This window comes from Delphinus delphis, chromosome X (assembly GCF_949987515.2).
Source record: "Delphinus delphis chromosome X, mDelDel1.2, whole genome shotgun sequence".
Taxonomy (NCBI): domain Eukaryota; kingdom Metazoa; phylum Chordata; class Mammalia; order Artiodactyla; family Delphinidae; genus Delphinus; species Delphinus delphis.
Genome location: NC_082704.1, coordinates 64,903,368 through 64,921,861, shown reverse-complemented (window position 1 = coordinate 64,921,861; position 18,494 = coordinate 64,903,368). Strand labels below are relative to the sequence as shown.

Genomic DNA, 18,494 nt, shown 5'->3' with positions numbered 1-18,494 from the left:
CCTCAGAATGGGAGAAATATTAGCAAATGAACCAAGGGACAAAGGATTAATCTCCAGAATATACAAGCTGCTCATGCACATCAATATCAAAAAAATAAAATAAATAAACAACCCAACCCAAAAATGGGCAGAATACCTAAACAGACATCTCTCCAAAGAAGATATACAGATTGCCAACAAACATATGAAAGGATGCTCAACATCACTAATCAATAGAGAAATGCAAATCAGAACTACAATTAGGTATCACCTCACACCAGTCAGAATGGCCATCATCAAAAAATCTACAAACAATTAATGCTGGAGAGGGTGTGGAGAAAAGGGAACCTTCTTGCACTGTTGGTGGGAATGTAAATTGATACAGCCACTATGGAAAACAGTAAGGAGGTTCCTTAAGAAACTAAAAATAGAACTACCATACGAGCCAGCAATCCCCCTATTGGGCATATACCCTGAGAAAACCATAATTCAAAAAGAGTCATGGAACACAATATTCATTGCAGCTCTATTTATAATAGCCAGGAGATGGAAGCAACGTAAGTGTCTTATGTTGAATGGACATAGAAATGTGGCACATATATACAATGGAATATTACTCAGCCATAAAAAGAAACGAAATTGAGTTATTTGTAGTGAGGTGAATGGACCTAGAGTGTGTTCATACAGAGTGAAGTATGTCAGAAAGAGAAAAACAAATACCATATGCTAACACATATATATGGAATCTAAAAGAAAAAAAAGGTTGTGAAGAACCTAGGTACAGGACAGAAATAAAGATACAGACATTGAGAATGGACTTGAGGACACAGGGAGGGGGAAGCGTAAGCTGGGACGAAGTGAGACAGTGGCATGGACATATATACACTACCAACCGTAAAATAGCTAGCTAGTGGGAAGCAGCCACATAGCACAGGGAGATATGCTCGGTGGTTTGTGTCCACCTAGAGTGGTGGGATAGGGAGGGTGCGAGAGAGACGCAGAGGAAGGAAATATGGTGATATATGTATATGTGTAGCTGATTCACTTTTTGATACAGCAGAAAGTAACACACCCTTGTAAAGCAATTATACTCCAATAAAGATATTAAAAAAAGGGAAATAGAAAATATAAGGTAAAACAAAAATTAAGTAAATAATCCATAATCCCACCATCCAGCAATAACTACTATTAACATGTTGCTGTATTTTCTCCAATATTTTTTCTGTTATAATGTATTCATTTAGTATTATAAAACTGAGATATTACATTTTGTTTGGTAACTTCTTTTTCAACAAACTTTGTATCTGAGCATTTATCTATGACACTCAATACTCTTTACAAACATGATATTTAAAAATGACTGTATGACATTTGATCCTATGCTGATAATTTAACCATCTACTTAACACTGGATTTTATAGTGTTTCCAACTTGTGCTGGTATAAATAACACTATAATGAACTGTTTAGCATAGAAAAATCTGTTCACTTCCCTGTTTATTTCCTTACTAAAACTTCCTAGAGGCAGAATTACTGTAATAAAGGGTATAAATATTTTTCAGACTCTTGCTACATACTGCCAATTTGTTCATCAGGAAAGTTGTATGCTTCCTCCAGCAAAACAGACTAGCCATTTCACACAGCCTTGCCCAAACTAAATACTATGAGTTTTAAAATCCTCAGCAGTTTAATAGGTGATAAATGGTATCCCATTGTTGATTTAATTACTAAGACTTCTAATGAGGATGAGTATCTTTTCTTTCATTTATTGACCATGTATATTTTTCCTTAGTGAATAAAACATTTTCTTTTTCAAAACGATGGGGGTAATTATTATACAGCCCAAGAGAATGGATGAGGACACTGAGCCCTAAGCAGGAACAGCCCAGAATTCAGTTCACTTCATATATGGTTTAGGTCAGTGTTTTTCAACATATAGTCTATGAATCACCTAAATCACCTAGAAGGCATATTCAAAAATGCAGGTTTCTGGGGCCCCCACTGCCCTCCTAAACCAGAACCAAGGTGTGTGAAAGAGAGTTGGAATTTCGATAATCTCCCTAAGTGACTCATGAACACTAAATTTGGGATTCTCAGTGAAAGAGAGGACAGGGCAGAGTGGCATGTGTTAGATCACTTGATGACCTTTTACAAGCTACATAAAAGGAACTGTCTGATCCTTTTCTTACAGTTCTCCCAGGGATTTGGTTCTGATTCTAGGCTGCAACTAACTCCCAGGTCTCTCTATTGGCTTTCAGTATAAGAAAAACTCACATCCTGTAAGGCTACCTCCTTCTTACCTTCTCAGATCTTACTCTGAACTTATGTTTCCCCCTGAAGTCACTCAGCAAATACTTGTTAAATGCTCACTATGGGTCGGGCACTGTGCTTGGTACTGTGGGAACAAGGCATAGCAACTTGAAGTTGGCAGCCAGACTGCTTTGTAATTTTTATAAATTTACTCTGCCAAAAACTGCTCAAAATTAAAATAATAGTTTTCATTTACTGAACAATTATGTGATGGACATTGTACTTGGTACTTTACACATATTATCTCTACTCCATAATAATTCTGTCCTACAAGAAAACGGTATCCTTATTTTACAGATGAGGAAACTCAGGCCCAAGGCCATACAATGTATATGGGTTAGAGCTGGGCTTACAATTCTGTTCTATTTGACTCCAGTCTGGGCTCTTTCCTCTATGTTATGCTATCTTCCTAAGGCTTAAAAAAATCTTCCCATCATGAAGATTTTTGAATTCATGTTTTTTTGTCTTTTTGGTAACAGAATATGGCCTGTAGGGCCTACCACTTCCAACTTAATTAGCATATACTGACTCTCTGGATTCAAATGATTCTAGTAAAAGATCCACCAACCCAATATACCTTCCCCCAAATAAGTTTTTTCTTTTTTTAAATACCTGAGGTACCACTCCCACTGCCCTCCGAAGGCTTTCCAGGCTCACATCTTGTATATTTTGGCCAGCAAGGTAAATATTACCCTTTTGAGGCTCATAGAAGCGAAACAACAGCCTCACTATTGTGCTTTTCCTGAAATAGGAGACAATGAAAGGTTATGTAGCTCCAACTGGCATTAGGGAGCCCCTATTTTAAACCACAGTCATCATTTTATTATGACACATAAAAAAATATTACAATGGGAGTCAGCAATCAACAATGCAGAATTTTATAAAGAACTAAATTACCTACCCTGACCCACTACCTCCTACAATGGCCACTTTCTTTCCTGCAGGAACTTCAAAAGATATTCCACTAAGGACTTTCTGTCCCTCAATGTATTCAAAATGCACATTATCAAAGGCCACCGTAGCTGTCTGTGGTGTGATCTGAAGGGGAGATGCCATCGCTTTGTCCTAGCAGGGAAGAGAAAAGAAAAAGCCACTTTACACACCTCCTAGAGTACAGCTATGCAATTTTCTAATTCACAGAGAGAAAAAGGAAAATAAAGGGAAAGGAGGAGGTTTATAAGTGGAGTTAGACCACTTCTAAGCATGCTTTTAAAAATGTTTTTTCACTCTTCACTGTTAAGGGTAAAAATCCCGAATGCTTTGATTTCTGATAAATTTGTTTTGGGGGTAAAGAGGGATGGTGGGCAGGGGAGAAAGGAGGTTGACAATGTGAGGAGAGGCAATCACATTTTATATCATTATTAGCAAAAGTAAATCAGGTGCAAGTACAAATATAGAAGTTAACAAAATTTAGCTTCTAGGTATAATATTCTTTGCTAATACTGTAAGGTTTCTAAACACAGAAGTAAAAGCTGTAACAGCCTTTTAATACACATGATAGTCCCAATTCCTGCAAAAGAGAAATTAGTTTGCTAATATGGTAATGTAAAAATATTCCCCCGGAATAATACCATTAATGAGATGATGCTTATATGCTTTTAAAAAGGTACTAAATAGGTTACTTACTTTAATTCGGGTGTCTACCTTGAGTAGAGTAAACAAGGTGTTCATATCTATAAGTGCTTGTCTAGTTTCTCTGTATACAGTTCCCAGAAAGTTAAGGGGCAATGAAAGCTGAAAAAGCAGTCCATTCACCATTACTAAATCTCCAACAGTAAGGGTACCTTAATATGCAGTTGGTAGAAAAAAAAAATTTAGATGTTATGAACTTTCCAGTTTAAGATAGAAAAGTTTACAGTTTACTACTGTGGAATACAGTTCAAAATGTACATAATCAGCAACTCTTAGGCCTACTCAAATTCCAAAGCATTTTAATCCATGATATAGGAAAATAGGGAACTAGATATATGCTAACTGGAATGGCAAAAGCCCACCCATACACGACACATAATATATAAGTAAAAGAGAATGGCTTAAGTGAGGAAAGAAACGGAAGGCTGAAAATCTCTCCTTTCTTCCTAAGAAAGTTCCTTGTAATGTAAAATAGAAGTTTTTTAAAGTATAAATTAAAAAATTGGAGCAAATGGATATCATGATTGGGAATTGATAAACCATGTATTAAGGTCTCAGTGAACGAATAAATCCTAACTAAGCAAGCAGGTTACAGAAAAGAGGCATAGATATTATTTACTTTTGCAATGTTTTGCAATGAACAACTAATAGAAAAATTAAAAGGTTACTAGTAATTTTTATATGACTGCCTGCATTTTAGTCCTTTGGACTAAATACTAAATTAATTACATTTCTTTCCAGGTCTACAAGAGAAATTAGAAATATCAGATGCTAAAAAGAAAGTTACTCTGAAAAGAATCAGGTTGTAGCCCCACAAACAGTAATCCCAATCAATGAGAGAACCAGTGCTAAACTTGTAGTGTTAAACAAAGGAAAGTAAAAAAAACATCATCATGTAATCAAGAAAACATATTCTGATACAAAAATGAAAGTACTCCAAGGATGTTATAGCACCTTATTGAATATGCTTTATGAGACTAATATACACATTTATTTCATTAACCTTTATAAAGGTTAAGTAAAACATAGACTAATGTGAAAACCACATATCCATTACCTGCCACAATTCCCTGACTGGCGAGCACCATTATGGCTGTTAAACCAACACTGAAAATAGCACTTTGACCAAAGTTCAGCATAGCCAGAGTAGAGGTACTTTTCAATGAAGCAGTCTCATATGTCTTCAAAAATCCATCATATCTTTGTGCTTCATAATTTTCATTATTAAAATACTACAAAATACATAAAAATAGTAACTACATACAACTATAATTGGAATTTAATCTCTTAAGTGATTAGAAACCTTTTCATGGATACAATTTTGTACTGCATACACCATTTTAAAAACTGACTTTCCATATATTGGACTATGGTACTCCTGCAGTTTTCCACAATGGACAGTATTTGAAAAGTCCATAAAATTCATCCCCCAAACATTTACTGAATGCCTAGTTAATTTAAACCCAGATCTAAAAAAGCTGTCAATGGCACTTCCTTCACAAAGCCTTGCCTTGATCCTCTGGGACTCTGAATTGACAATTCTCATTGCCCCCACCACATTACACCTTTCTCATGTAGCCACTTGCATACTTTACTTTAACTCTCCCAGTGCTTAGCAAATTCTGGGGAGGCAAGGATCAAACAGTAATCATTGTTTTTACCACCCTCCCCCATTACAGGACTTAGCATAGCGCTTTGCACACAAGAGGCATTCAGTAATATTTGTTAAATGGAAAAATGAACAGATAAATGAAGTAGTGAAATGAATTATGAATGAATTATGAAATGAATTAGTGAAAAACACTATGCTAGGCAGTATGAGGGATAGAGTCAAGAACTTAGTGTGCATTCTGAATCAAGATGCTAACCATACTGTCACTACTTATAAATTAATTCAGAAGGTAAAATTCCGATGGTGCCACACAAAAAATGTGGTAGAAAGGGCAATTTCTAAACAAAAGAAAAACAATAAAGTACAATTATTTCATCATACCTAGAGATCCTATACTAATCTGTAGCTCTAACTTACAGCACCTATTCAATTAAATGGCAGAACAAACCTTAGTGTGGTGTGAAAGGAAGAGGAAAGTAAAATTAAACATATTACCTTCACAGTTTCATAATTCAGCAGCGAGTCTATGGCAGCGTTACCTGCATCATTATCTGCTTTGTTCATCTCTATTCTAAATCTAGTTCTGTAAGACAAAGATTTGCATAGGCATGGAATGTTTGCTACAGAAGCATAACTAATTTCTGAACCTTGACTGACCTCTGGGGGATACCTTACCTCCACCGTGTGACAGCAACTGTGAATGCTGTGTATGCACCAAGTGTCCCAAGGGTCACCAGTGCAAACTGGGCACCACATCTATAATACTGGAGAAGGCAAAAGAAGAAATGAGAAACAGTCATTGCTCTTGCCAAATAGTTTATAATATACATTAGCAAATCGCAAAGATTTTAATTAAAAAATATGTTGGTATAAAGTTGTATATATGAAAAACTGAGTGAGGAAACAAATACCTTAGAAAATCAACTTTAAGTTATATGCATACTTTTAATTATAAAATATGAAATTGCCTAAAATGCTACAAATGGTGAATAGAAAGAAACCTAGATAATCTGAGCATACCAGTCCAAAGCCATATACCATAATGTCTGTTAACAAAAAAACTGCAACCACTAGCTAAATGACTGACCTATGTGTAGAACTGAACAGCTCTTTACAATAATAACATGATCAAGACTTTGGACACAGTCCCTTGAAGCTTGTGGAAAAATAATTAAACAAACTGTATAACCCTTCTGGCACCATGGGATTTTGCTTTCAAATCATAAGCATGCAATAGTACAAAAGCTTCAAGTACTAAATAGCTACTAACAAGAATGTAAGATAAAAGCTTGTCATGAAAAATGTTTTACTTACCAAAACACCACTGACAAGGGTCACCTCAAACATGATGGGAAGAAGATTAAACACTAAAGCACTCAGGACAAAACTGATACCCCTTGTCCCTCTGTCAATAGCCTTTGACAAAGCTCCTGTCTGTCTGTTCAGGTGGAAAGCGAGATCCAGGTTGTGAAGATGGAGAAAGACATTTTTGGCTATTCTTCGGATTGAATTTTGTGCTACCTTGCCAAATACTGCATTTCGAACTTCATTAAAAAAGGCAGCTCCAGCTCTTGATACACCATCTAGGAATACAATCAAGAAAAAGTGGGGTGTAAAAATATTAGAATCGTTGGAGTATAAAAACGTCAAGGGCTCAGAAAATGTTTGTACAATGAATGACTATATCACAGAATACTTACACTAAAAGAAACCTAGAAAATATCTAGCCTACTGAGTATCAATCTTTCCACCACCATGAAAACTTTTCATTGTTATTTTTTCCCATAAGATTCCAAATGTTGAAAGATTTTTCCAAGTAACAGCAGCCCATAAGGCCTTATTGTGGATAAATGTACAGTATCTGTTGAGGTTTTGTGATCTAATTCAATTCCCCCAAATAACAAATGATAAAATCGAGATCCTGAAAAATCCAAGTGCTTTGACTAAGCATGCCCCAACTCAGGTCTGAGTTTCATAAAGTATCCTTTCTACTGCATGGGGACACAAAGCACTATATTCTGTTCTTTACAAATTGTAGATTTGTGTCATGGCTATTGAATATAATTTAATAACACATTAATACAGGTATATCATTATGTAGCAATTTCCTATTCAACGGCTAACAACAACAGCAAGAAAATAACTAGCCTTACTAAAAAAATACCTTATAAGGAGCCTAACTATTAGAAGCGGTTGTTATGAATTTAATGTCTTACTTCATGTTATTGTTTTCTAGAACTTAGAAAATGAGACTTTTATTACAGAATTTTTGGAAAGTATATCATACAAAGAATTTTTTAAAAACCACACATCAAACAAAAAATCTCACATAAAACAAACATCCAAAATGCTAAGTTGTGTTTGTGGTGAAAAGGTCATATGCTCAAATATGATGAAACCCTCTTGAAGAAAGTCAACACCTGTAGACAGATTAAAGAACCAACATACAGCCAATGAGAACTGCCGTTGCCATGGTTGCAACTGTATTTGGTGCATCACTCAGGTTCAGCATGTTTCCCGACATCTGGTTGAGGCTGTCTACAGCATATTTAAACATGAAGGGAACCACAATATTCATAGCCTAAAAACAAAAGCAGCAATTATCAATCATATGCAAATTATGTATTCATAAAAGTACAAATATTTACCTTAAATTAGTATTTATGGGAATGTTTAGATATTAACCACTTACTAGTATTGGAATGATTTTCCCAGTTTATAAAGATAAAATCTTTGGCAGTGGGAGAGCTGTCATTTCAGGATTCCTAACTCACACTGACTGCCATGTTAATATTCATTTATAAGCTATGTGCATTAGTCAAATGCTCCTGCCTCCATGAAATCGCCCCTGATCATCCACTCAAAAATGCTTTCTCCATTATCTAAAATCCTACAGAGCTCATAACACTTACAGCAAACTGCCTTATACTGTAGTTATTTGTGTATATAAGTACAATGCTTTGTATATAGCAGGTATTCAATAAATATATGTAAAATTATTTATTCACCAAAATAATGGTAAAACTGAAATTATACAGCAAAAAAGGATCTCAAAAGCAGATAAATTACAAGTATCTGTAGCTGATTCACCATTCAGGGGGAAAAAAAACCCAACACTGATAGATCTATTTGCCCCAGAAAAAAATCCCTTTGCTCCAACACCATACAAAAGAAAACCCAGGAGGTTGAGGAAGATGGCGGAAGACTAAGACGTGGAGATCACCTTCCTCCCCACAGATACATAAGAAATACATCTACACGTGGAACTGCTCCTATAAAACACCCACTGAACACTGGCAGAAGACCTCAGACCTCCCAAAAGGCAAGAAACTCCCCACGTACCTGGGTAGGGCAAAAGGAAAAAGAATAAACAGAGACAAAAGAATAGGGATGGGACCTGCACCAGCAGGAGGGAGGTGAGAAGGAGGAAATGTTTCCACACACTAGGAAGTCCCTTCACTGGTGGAGAGTGCAGGTGGCGGAGGGGGAAAGCTTTGGAGCCACGGTGGAGAGCGCAGCAACAGGGGTGCGGAGGGCAAAGCGGAGAGATTCCCATACAGAGGATCGATGCCGACCAGCACTCACCAGCCCGAGAGGCTTGTCTGCTCACCCACCGGGGCAGGCGGGGGCTGAGAGCTGAGGCTCGGGCTTCGTTCAGAGCGCAGGGAGAGGACTGGTGGCGTGAACACAGCCTGAAGGGGTTAGTGCACCACGGCTAGCCGGGAGGGAGTCCGGGGGGGAAAAGTCTGGACCTGCCCAAGAGGCAAGAGACTTTTTCTGCCCTCTTTGTTTCCTGGTGCGGGAGGAGAGGGGATTAAGAGCACTGCTTAGAGGAGCTCCAGAGACTGGCGCAAGCCGCGGCTTTCAGCGCAGACTCTAGAGACGGGCATGAGATGCTAAGGTTGTTGCTGCCACCACCAAGAAGCCTGTGTGCAGGCACAGGTCACTCTCCACACCTCCCCTCCCGGGAGCCTGTGCAGCCCGCCACTGCCAGGGTCCCGTGATCCAGGGACAACTTCCCTGGGAGAACACATGGTGTGCCTCAGGCTGGTGCAACGTCACGCTGGCCTCTGCCACCACAGGCTTGCCCCACATCCAAACCCCACCCTCCCCTAGGCCTGAGTGAGCCAGAGCCCCCGAATCAGCTGCTCCTTTAACGCCGTCCTGTCCGAGCAAAGAACAGACGCCCTCAGGCGACCTACACGCAGAGGTGGGGCCAAATCCAAAGGTGAAACCCAGGAGCTGTGCAAACAAAGAAGAGAAAGGGAAATCCTCCCAACAACCTCAGGAACAGCGGATTATTCCTCCACAATCAACTTGATGTACCCTGAATCTGCGGAATACCTGAATAGACAAGGAATCATCCCAAAATGAGGAGGTGGACTTTGGGAGCAAGATAGATTCTTTCTTTCCCTTTTCCGCTTTTTGTGAGTGTGTATGTGTATGCTTCTGTGTGAGATTCTGTCTGCATAGCTTTGCTTTCACCATTTGTCTTAGGGTTTGTCCGTCCATTATATTTTATTTTTTACTTAAAAAATCTTATTTTCCCTAATAATTATTTTTTATTTTAATTATTTTCTTTTATCTTACTTTATTTTATTTTATCCTCTTTCTATTTTTTCTCCCTTTTATTCTGAGCCGTGTGGATGAAAGGCTCTTGGTGCTCCAGTGAGGAGTCAGTGCTGTGCCTCTAAGGTGGGAAAGCCAACTTCAGGACACTGCTCCACAAGAGACCTCCCAGCTCCACGTAATATCAAATGGCGAAAATCTCCCAGAGATCTCCATCTCAATACCAAGACCCAGCTTCACTCAACGACCAGCAAGCTACAGTGCTGGACACCCTATGCCAAACAACTAGCAAAACAGGAACACAACCCCACCCATTAGCAGAGAGGCTGCCTAAAATCATAATAACGGCACAGACACCCCAAAACACACCAACAGATGTGGACGTGCCGACCAGAAAGCCAAGATCCAGCCTCATCCAACAGAACACAGGCACTAGTCCTCTCCACCAGGAAACCTACACAACCCACTGAACCAACCTTAGCCACTGGCGACAGACACCAAAAACAATGGGAACTATGAACATGCAGCCTGCAAAAAGGAGACCCCAAACACAGTAAGATAAGCAAAATGAGAAGACAGAAAAACACACAGCAGATGCAGAAGCAAGGTAAAAACCCACCAGACATAACAAATGAAGAGGAAATAGGCAGTCTACCTGAAAAAGAATTCTGAATAATGATAGTAGAGATGATCCAAAATCTTGGAAATAGAATACAGAAAATGCAAGAAACATTTAACAAGGACGTAGAAGAACTAAAGAGGAAGCAAGCAACGATGAACAACACAATAAATGAAATTAAAAATACTCTAGAAGGGATCAATAGCAGAATAACTGAAGCAGAAGAACAGATAAGTGACCTGGAAGATAAAATAGTGGAAATAACTACTGCAGGGCAGAATAAAGAAAAAACAATGAAAAGAACTGAGGACAGTCTCAGAGACCTCTGGGACAACATTAAATGCACCAACATTCAAATTACAGTGGTCCCAGCAGAAGAAGAGCAAAAGAAAGGGACTGAGAAAATATTTGAAGAGATTATAGTTGAAAACTTCCCTATATGGGAAAGGAAATAGCTAATCAAGTCCAGGAAGCACAGAGAGCCCCATATAGGATAAATCCAAGGAGAAACATGCCAAGACACATATTTATCAAACTAACAAAAATTAAATACAAAGAAATCATATTAAAAGCAGCAAGGGAAAAACAACAAATAACACATAAGGGAATCCCCATAAGCTTAACAGCTGACCTTTCAGCAGAAACTCTGCAAGCCAGAAGAGACTGGCAGGACACATTTAAAGTGATGAAGGAGAAAAACCTACAACCAGGATTAATCTACCCAGCAAGGATCTCATTCAGATTTGATGGAGAAATTAAAACCTTTACAGACAAGCAAAAGCTGAGAGAGTTCACCACCACCGAACCAGCTTTAAAACAAATGCTCAAGGAATTTCTCTAGGCAAGAAACACAAGAGAAGGAAAAGACCTACAATAACAAACCTAAAACAGTTAAGAAAATGGGAATAGGAACATACATATCGATAATTAGCTTAAATGTAAATGGATTAAATGCTCCCACAAAAGACACAAACTGGCTGAATGGATACAGAAACAAGACACATACATATGATGTCTAAAAAAGACCCACTTCAGACCTAGGGACACATACAGACTGAAAGTGAGGGGATGGAGAAAGATATTCCATGCAAATGGAAATCAAAAGAAAGCTGGAGTAGCAATTCTCGTATCAGACAAAACAGACTTTAAAATAAAGACTATTACAAGAGACAAAGAAGGACACTACATAATGATCAAGGGATCGATCCAAGAAGAAGATATAACAATTGTAAATATTTATGCACCCAACATGGGAGCACCTAAGTACGTAAGGCAAATACTAACAGCCATAAAAGGGGAAATCGACAATAACGCAATCATAGTAGTGGACTTTAACACCCCACTTTCACCAATGGACAGATCATCCAAAATGAAAATCAATAAGGAAACACAAGCATTAAATGATACATTAAACAATATGGACTTAATTGATATTTATAAGACATTTCATCCAAAAACAATAGAATACACATTTTTCTGAAGTGCTCATGAAACATTCTCCAGGATAGATCATATCTTGGGTCACAAACGAAGCCTTGGTAAATTTAAGAAAATTGAAATTGTATCAAGTACCTTTTCCGACCACAACATTATGAGACTAGATATGAATTACAGGAAAAGATCTGTAAAATATACAAACACATGGAGGCTAAACAATACATTACTTAATAACCAAGAGATCACTGAAGTAATCAAAGTGGACATCAAAAAATACCTAGAAACAAATGACAATGAAACCACGACGACCCAAAATTTATGGGGTGCAGCAAAAGCAGTTCTAAGAGGGAAGTTTAGAGCAATACCATCCTACCTTAAGAAAAACGAAACATCTCAAATAAACCTAACCTTGCACCTAAAGCAATTAGAGAAAAAAGAACAAAACAACCCCAAAGTTAGCAGAAGCAAAGAAATCATAAAGATCAGATCAGAAATAAATGAAAAAGAAATGAAGGAAACGATAGCAAAGATCAATGAAACTAAAAGATGGTTCTTTGAGAAGATACACAAAGTTGATAAACCATTAGCCAGACTCATGAAGAAAAAAAGGGAGAAGACTCAAATCAACAGAATTAGAAATCAAAAAGGAGAAGTAACAACTGACACTGCAGAAATACAAAAGATCATGAGAGATTACTACAAGCAACTCTATGCCAATAAAATGGACAACCTGGAAGAAATGCACAAATTCTTAGAAATGCACAACCTGCCGAGACTGAACCAGGAAGAAAGAGAAAATATGAACAGACCAATCACAAGCACTGAAATTGAAACTGTGATTAAAAATCTTCCAACAAAGAAAGCCCAGGACCAGATGGCTTCACAGGTGAATTCTATCAAACATTTAGAGAAGAGCTAACATCTATTCTTCCCAAATCCTTCCAAAATATAGCAGAGGGAGGAACACTCCCAAACTCATTCTATGAGGCCACCATCACCCCGATACCCAAAGCAGCAAAGATGTCACAAGAAAAAGAAAACTACAGGTCAATATCACTGACGAACATAGATGCAAAAATCCTCAACAAAATACTAGGAAACAGAATCCAACAGCACATTAAAAGGATCATACACCATGATCAAGTGAGGTTGATCCCAGGAATGCAAGGATTCTTCAATATATGCAAATTAGTCAATGTGATAAACCATATTAACAAACTGAAGGATAAAAACCATATGATAATCTCAATAGATGCAGAAAAAGCTTTTGATAAAATTCAACATCTGTTTATGATAAAAACCCTCCAGAAACTAGGCATAGAGGGAACTTTCCCCAACATTAATATAGGCCAGATATGACAAACCCACAGCCAACATCCTCCTCAATGGTGAAAAACTGAAAGCATTTCCACTAAGATCAGGAACAAGACTAGGTTGCCCACTCTCACCACTATTATTTAACATAGTTTTGAAAGTTTTAGCCACAGCAATCAGACAAGAATAAGAAATAAAAGGGGCTTCCCTGGTGGCGCAGTGGTTGGGAGTCCGCCTGCCGATGCAGGGGACACGGGTTCGTGCCCCGGTCTGGGAGGATCCCACATGCCGCGGAGCGGCTAGGCCCGTGGGCCATGGCCGCTGGGCCTGCGCGTCCGGAGCCTGTGCTCTGCAACGGGAGAGGCCACGACGGTGATAGGCCGCGTACCGCAAAAAAAAAAAAAAAAAAAAAAAAGAAATAAAAGGAATCCAAATCGGAAAAGAAGAAGTAAAGCTGCCACTGTTTGCAGTACATGATACTATACATAGAGAATCCTAAAGATGCTACCAGAAAAATACTAGAGCTAATCAATGAATTTAGTAAAGTAGAAGGATACAAAATTCATGCACAGAAATCTCTGGCATTCATATACACTGATGATGAAAAATCTGAAAGTGAAATTAAGAAAACACTCCCATTGCAACAAAAAGAATAAAATATCTAGGAGTAAACCTACCTAAGGAGACAAAAGACCTGTATGCAGAAAATTATAAGACACTGATGAAAGAAATTAAAGATGATACAAATAGATGGAGAGATATACCATGTTCTTGGATTCGAAGAATCAATATTCTGAAAATGACTCTACTACCCAAAGCAATCTACATATTCAATGCAATCCCTATCAAACCACTGGCATTTTTCACAGAACTAGAACAAAAAATTTCACAATTTGTATGGAAACACAAAAGACCCCGAATAGCTAAAGCAATCTTGAGAACGAAAAATGGAGCTGGAGGAATCAGGCTCCCTGACTTCAGACTATACTACAAAGCTACAGTAATCAAGACGCTATGGTACTGGCACAAAAACAGAAATATAGATCAATGGAACAGGATAGAAAGCCCAGAGATAAACCCACACACATATGGGCACCTTATCTTTGATAAAGGAGGCAAGAATATACAGTGGAGAAAAGACAGCCTCTTCAATAAGTGGTGCTTGGAAAGTTGGACAGGTACATGTAAAAGTATGAAATTAGAACACTCCCTAATATCATACACAAAAATAAACTCAATATGGATTAAAGACCTAAATATAAGGCCAGATACTATCAAACTCTTAGAGGAAAACATAGGCAGAACACTCTATGATATAAATCACAGCAAGATCCTTTTTGACCCACCTCCTAGAGAAATGGAAATAAAAACAAAAATAAACAAATGGGACCTAATGAAACTTCAAAGCTTTTGCACAGCAAAGGAAACGATAAACAAGAGCAAAACACAACCCTCAGAACGGGAGAAAATAGTTGGAAATGAAACAACTGACAAAGGATTAATCTCCAAAATTTACAAGCAGCTCATGTAGCTCAATATCAAAAACACAAACAACCCAATCCAAAAATGGGCAGAAGACCTAAACAGACATCTCTCCAAAGAAGATATACAGATTGCCAAAAAACACCTGAAAGAATGCTCAACATCATTAATCATTAGAGAAATGCAAATCAAAACTGCAATGAGATATCATCTCACACTGGTCAGAATGGCCATCATCAAAAAATCTACAAACAATAAATGCTGGAGAGGGTTTGGAGAAAAGGGAACACTCTTGCACTGTTGGTAGGAATGTAAATTGATACAGCCACTATGGAGAACAGTATGGAGGTTCCTTAAAAAACTAAAAATATAACTACCACACGACCCAGCAATCCCACTACTGGGCATATACCCTGAGAAAGCCATAATTCTAAAAGTGGCATGTACCAAAATGTTAATTGCAGCTCTATTTACAATAGCCAGGACATGGAAGCAACCTAAGTGTCCATCATCAGATGATGGATAAGGAAGATGTGGCACATATATACAAATGGAATATTACTCAGCCATAAAAAGAAACGAAATTGAGATATTTGCAGTGAGGTGGATGGACCTGGAGTCTGTCATACAGAGTGAAGTAAGTCAGAAATAGAAAAACAAATACCATATGCTAAAACATATATATGGAATCTAAGGGAAAAAGAAGTCATGAATTACTGAGGGGTAAGACAGGAATAAAGACACAGACCTACTAGAAATGGACTTGAGGATATGGGGAGGGGGAAGGGTAAGCTGTGACAAAGTGAGAGAGTGGCATGGACATATATACACTACCAAACGTAAAATAGATAGCTAGTGGGAAGCAGCCGCATAACACAGGGGAATCAGGTCCGTGGTTTGTGACCACCTGCGGGGTGGGATAGGGAGGGTGGGAGGGAACGAGACGCCAGAGGGAAGAGATATGGGAATATATGTATATGTATAACTGATTCACTGTGTTATAAAGAAGAAACTAACACACCATTGTAAAGCAATTATACTCCAATAAAGCATTATTAAGAAAAAAAACCTCAATGAATATCAAACTAGCCTTTCAAATACCAACCTATTTCTCCATGAGAATACACAGAAAGAAAGAAAGAAAGAAAGAAAGAAAGAAAGAAAGAGAGAGAGAGAGAGAGAGAGAGAAAGAAAGAAAGAAAGAAAGAAAGAGAAAGAAAGAAAGAAAGAGTATAATGCTTTCATATATTCAAGACAAGTTAGTCAATCACTCACATTTCACATTTTCTACAAAGTTATACTATTACAAACACCAAGCATCATTTAGGAATAGCAAGTTGGTAAGACTGGCAAAGCTTTCTTTGAAGAAATTAAATTCATATACATTAATATCATGTGAAAACAATTTTATAAGACTTAAAAAAATACTGAAATCCCAGCTCTCGTTAATATTCCACTATTATATCATTTATCTTTATTAAACAGAAAGAATTTATCATCAACAAGCCTAAGTTTAGCTACAACTGACAGGAGCTATGTAAACCTTACCAATCAAGATTGCAAAGTAAGGTATACAGTTGTCTTAGCAACCAAGCAGGTACTCAAATATTCAATATCATTAAAATAGACAGCAAATGTTGGAATACTTTTAAAATGTAACACTATGGAAAAAATTGCTTAAAACTTTAAGATTTATAAGTTCCCAAATATAATCTAATAGAATAGCAGGTTTCAAGTAGTATAAATTTCTCAGTTTTGATTCCCATATGATCATATGTCCTCAGTCTTCCGCTTCTACTTGAAATGGTCTCCCTACCAATTTACCCCTCCACTTCTCTGTTCTTCAAAACCCACTTTGAATCTCATTCCCATCATGATGCCTTCTCTAAAACCTGCAGCACTTTTGGCACTTTCCATTTTCCAACCCCTCATTTTTATAGTTTAAACCACAGTATTTATAATTTTTATTATATATTTATCATTCACTTTGTCTTCAGGTGCATGAAGACACCTTCATGAGTGAAACCTTTTGCAGCAAACAAACATTTTGTGAACGGCTATATGAGTCAGATATGGTGCTAGGTACCTTTCACAAAGGTAAGAGCTGAATGAAATAAGTCTATGAAATGGGTATTATCCCTATAATTGAGAAAACTCAGGTTCTGTGAGGTTTAATGACTTGTTCAGTAAGCAGCAGAGCTAGGATTAAAATCCAGGTCTCTCCTGAAATTCAGAATTTTTTCCTGTATACCATAGCCACATCAGCAGTTTAATAAGGCAGGGACAACATTATTTTATTACTTTTGCAGCCTAAAATGGATACTCTCAAATGCAATGCTTAAACCAGTTACAGTTGAAAAGTATGGCATAAGTAATTTAAATAACTTTGAAGAGATTCCAGGTTCTCCATATAAGGCCAAATCCCCTCACTTGCATTCCAATACACTTTCTTGAGTGGGAGAAAAAGTGATAGTTATAGCTAGCACGCAATTCTCACAACACACAGCCCATTATATCTTTGCCACAGAGTGAGTCTGACTGAAACTCATGTATCACCAGGAAAATTGTGCAATTTTTTTTTGAAAATGTGTTTGCATTTGGTCAAATTTGGGAGCATCCTTGTAAGTATGTAAAGAATGTGAATGTCATCTGCCTGTGTTTTCACTGGCAGGAAAAGGGCAGTTAGCATAGCACTAGGAACACAGCACTACCTGTAATGATAATTGTTGATTACTGTCAGTTTTCCCATAAAAGTAATTTTTTAAAGAAAAGGAAAAACACCAAAGAAATGGAAAGGATATACAGATGTTTTTATTAGTATATACATGTGGGTTCCATTGACGTTGTGATATTTTGGGGATGGGGGGGTGGCAAATATTGGTTTTCCCTAATATTCTGCTTTCAGCAGAACTAAACTTAAATCACCTCAGACAACTGTGAATTCTTAAAAACTTTTTATTTTGAAATAATTATAAGCTGACAGGAAGTTGCAGAAGTAGTACAGAGACTCATAACTTCACCCAGCATCTCCTAATGATGACATCTTATATAGCTGTAGTTCCATATCAAAAACAAAAATGTACATTGGCACATTACTGTTAACTAGGCTACAGAACTCATTCAGTTTTCATCATTTTTAAATGTGTATTAGTGTGTGTGTGTGGTTTTATGTGTCATCTCTGTGGTTCCATGCAATTTTATCCCATGTTCAGATCCATGTAACCATCACCACAATCAAGATACAGAACTATCCCCTCACCACAAAAGAACTTCCTTGTGCTACCTCTTTATATTCCTTCATCAAGGATGATGCATATATCAATAGCTCATCTCTTTTTATTGCTGAGTAGTATTCCATAGATGTAACAGAATTTATTCAACCACTCATCCCTGAAGGATATTTTGGTTGTTTCTAGTTTGGGGCTATTATAAATGAAGATTTTATGAACATTTTCATAAAAGGTGACCATAAAAGGTGGTCATAAGTTTTCATTTCTCTGGGATAAATGCCCAAGAGTGTAATTGCTAAGTCATATGGTAA

The 18,494-nt window shown here is 37.5% G+C and overlaps 1 protein-coding gene across 3 annotated transcripts in view; it reads right to left on the bottom strand.

Moving 5' to 3' along the window:
- The window catches only part of ABCB7 (ATP binding cassette subfamily B member 7), a 140,005-nt gene that overhangs the window by 41,762 nt on the left and 79,749 nt on the right, over window positions 1–18,494 (bottom strand). For 2 of the 3 annotated variants that reach the window (XM_060002324.2, XM_060002322.1), the window contains exons 5-12: window positions 7,981–8,113; window positions 6,847–7,115; window positions 6,208–6,296; window positions 6,028–6,115; window positions 4,978–5,152; window positions 3,915–4,072; window positions 3,190–3,353; window positions 2,901–3,030 (exon numbers count right to left, since the gene is read on the bottom strand). In XM_060002324.2, the coding sequence (XP_059858307.1) occupies window positions 2,901–3,030; window positions 3,190–3,353; window positions 3,915–4,072; window positions 4,978–5,152; window positions 6,028–6,115; window positions 6,208–6,296; window positions 6,847–7,115; window positions 7,981–8,113 (1,206 nt within the window). The remainder of the gene's footprint in view (window positions 1–2,900; window positions 3,031–3,189; window positions 3,354–3,914; window positions 4,073–4,977; window positions 5,153–6,027; window positions 6,116–6,207; window positions 6,297–6,846; window positions 7,116–7,980; window positions 8,114–18,494) is intronic. The other variant, XM_060002323.1, reaches the window with a different exon arrangement.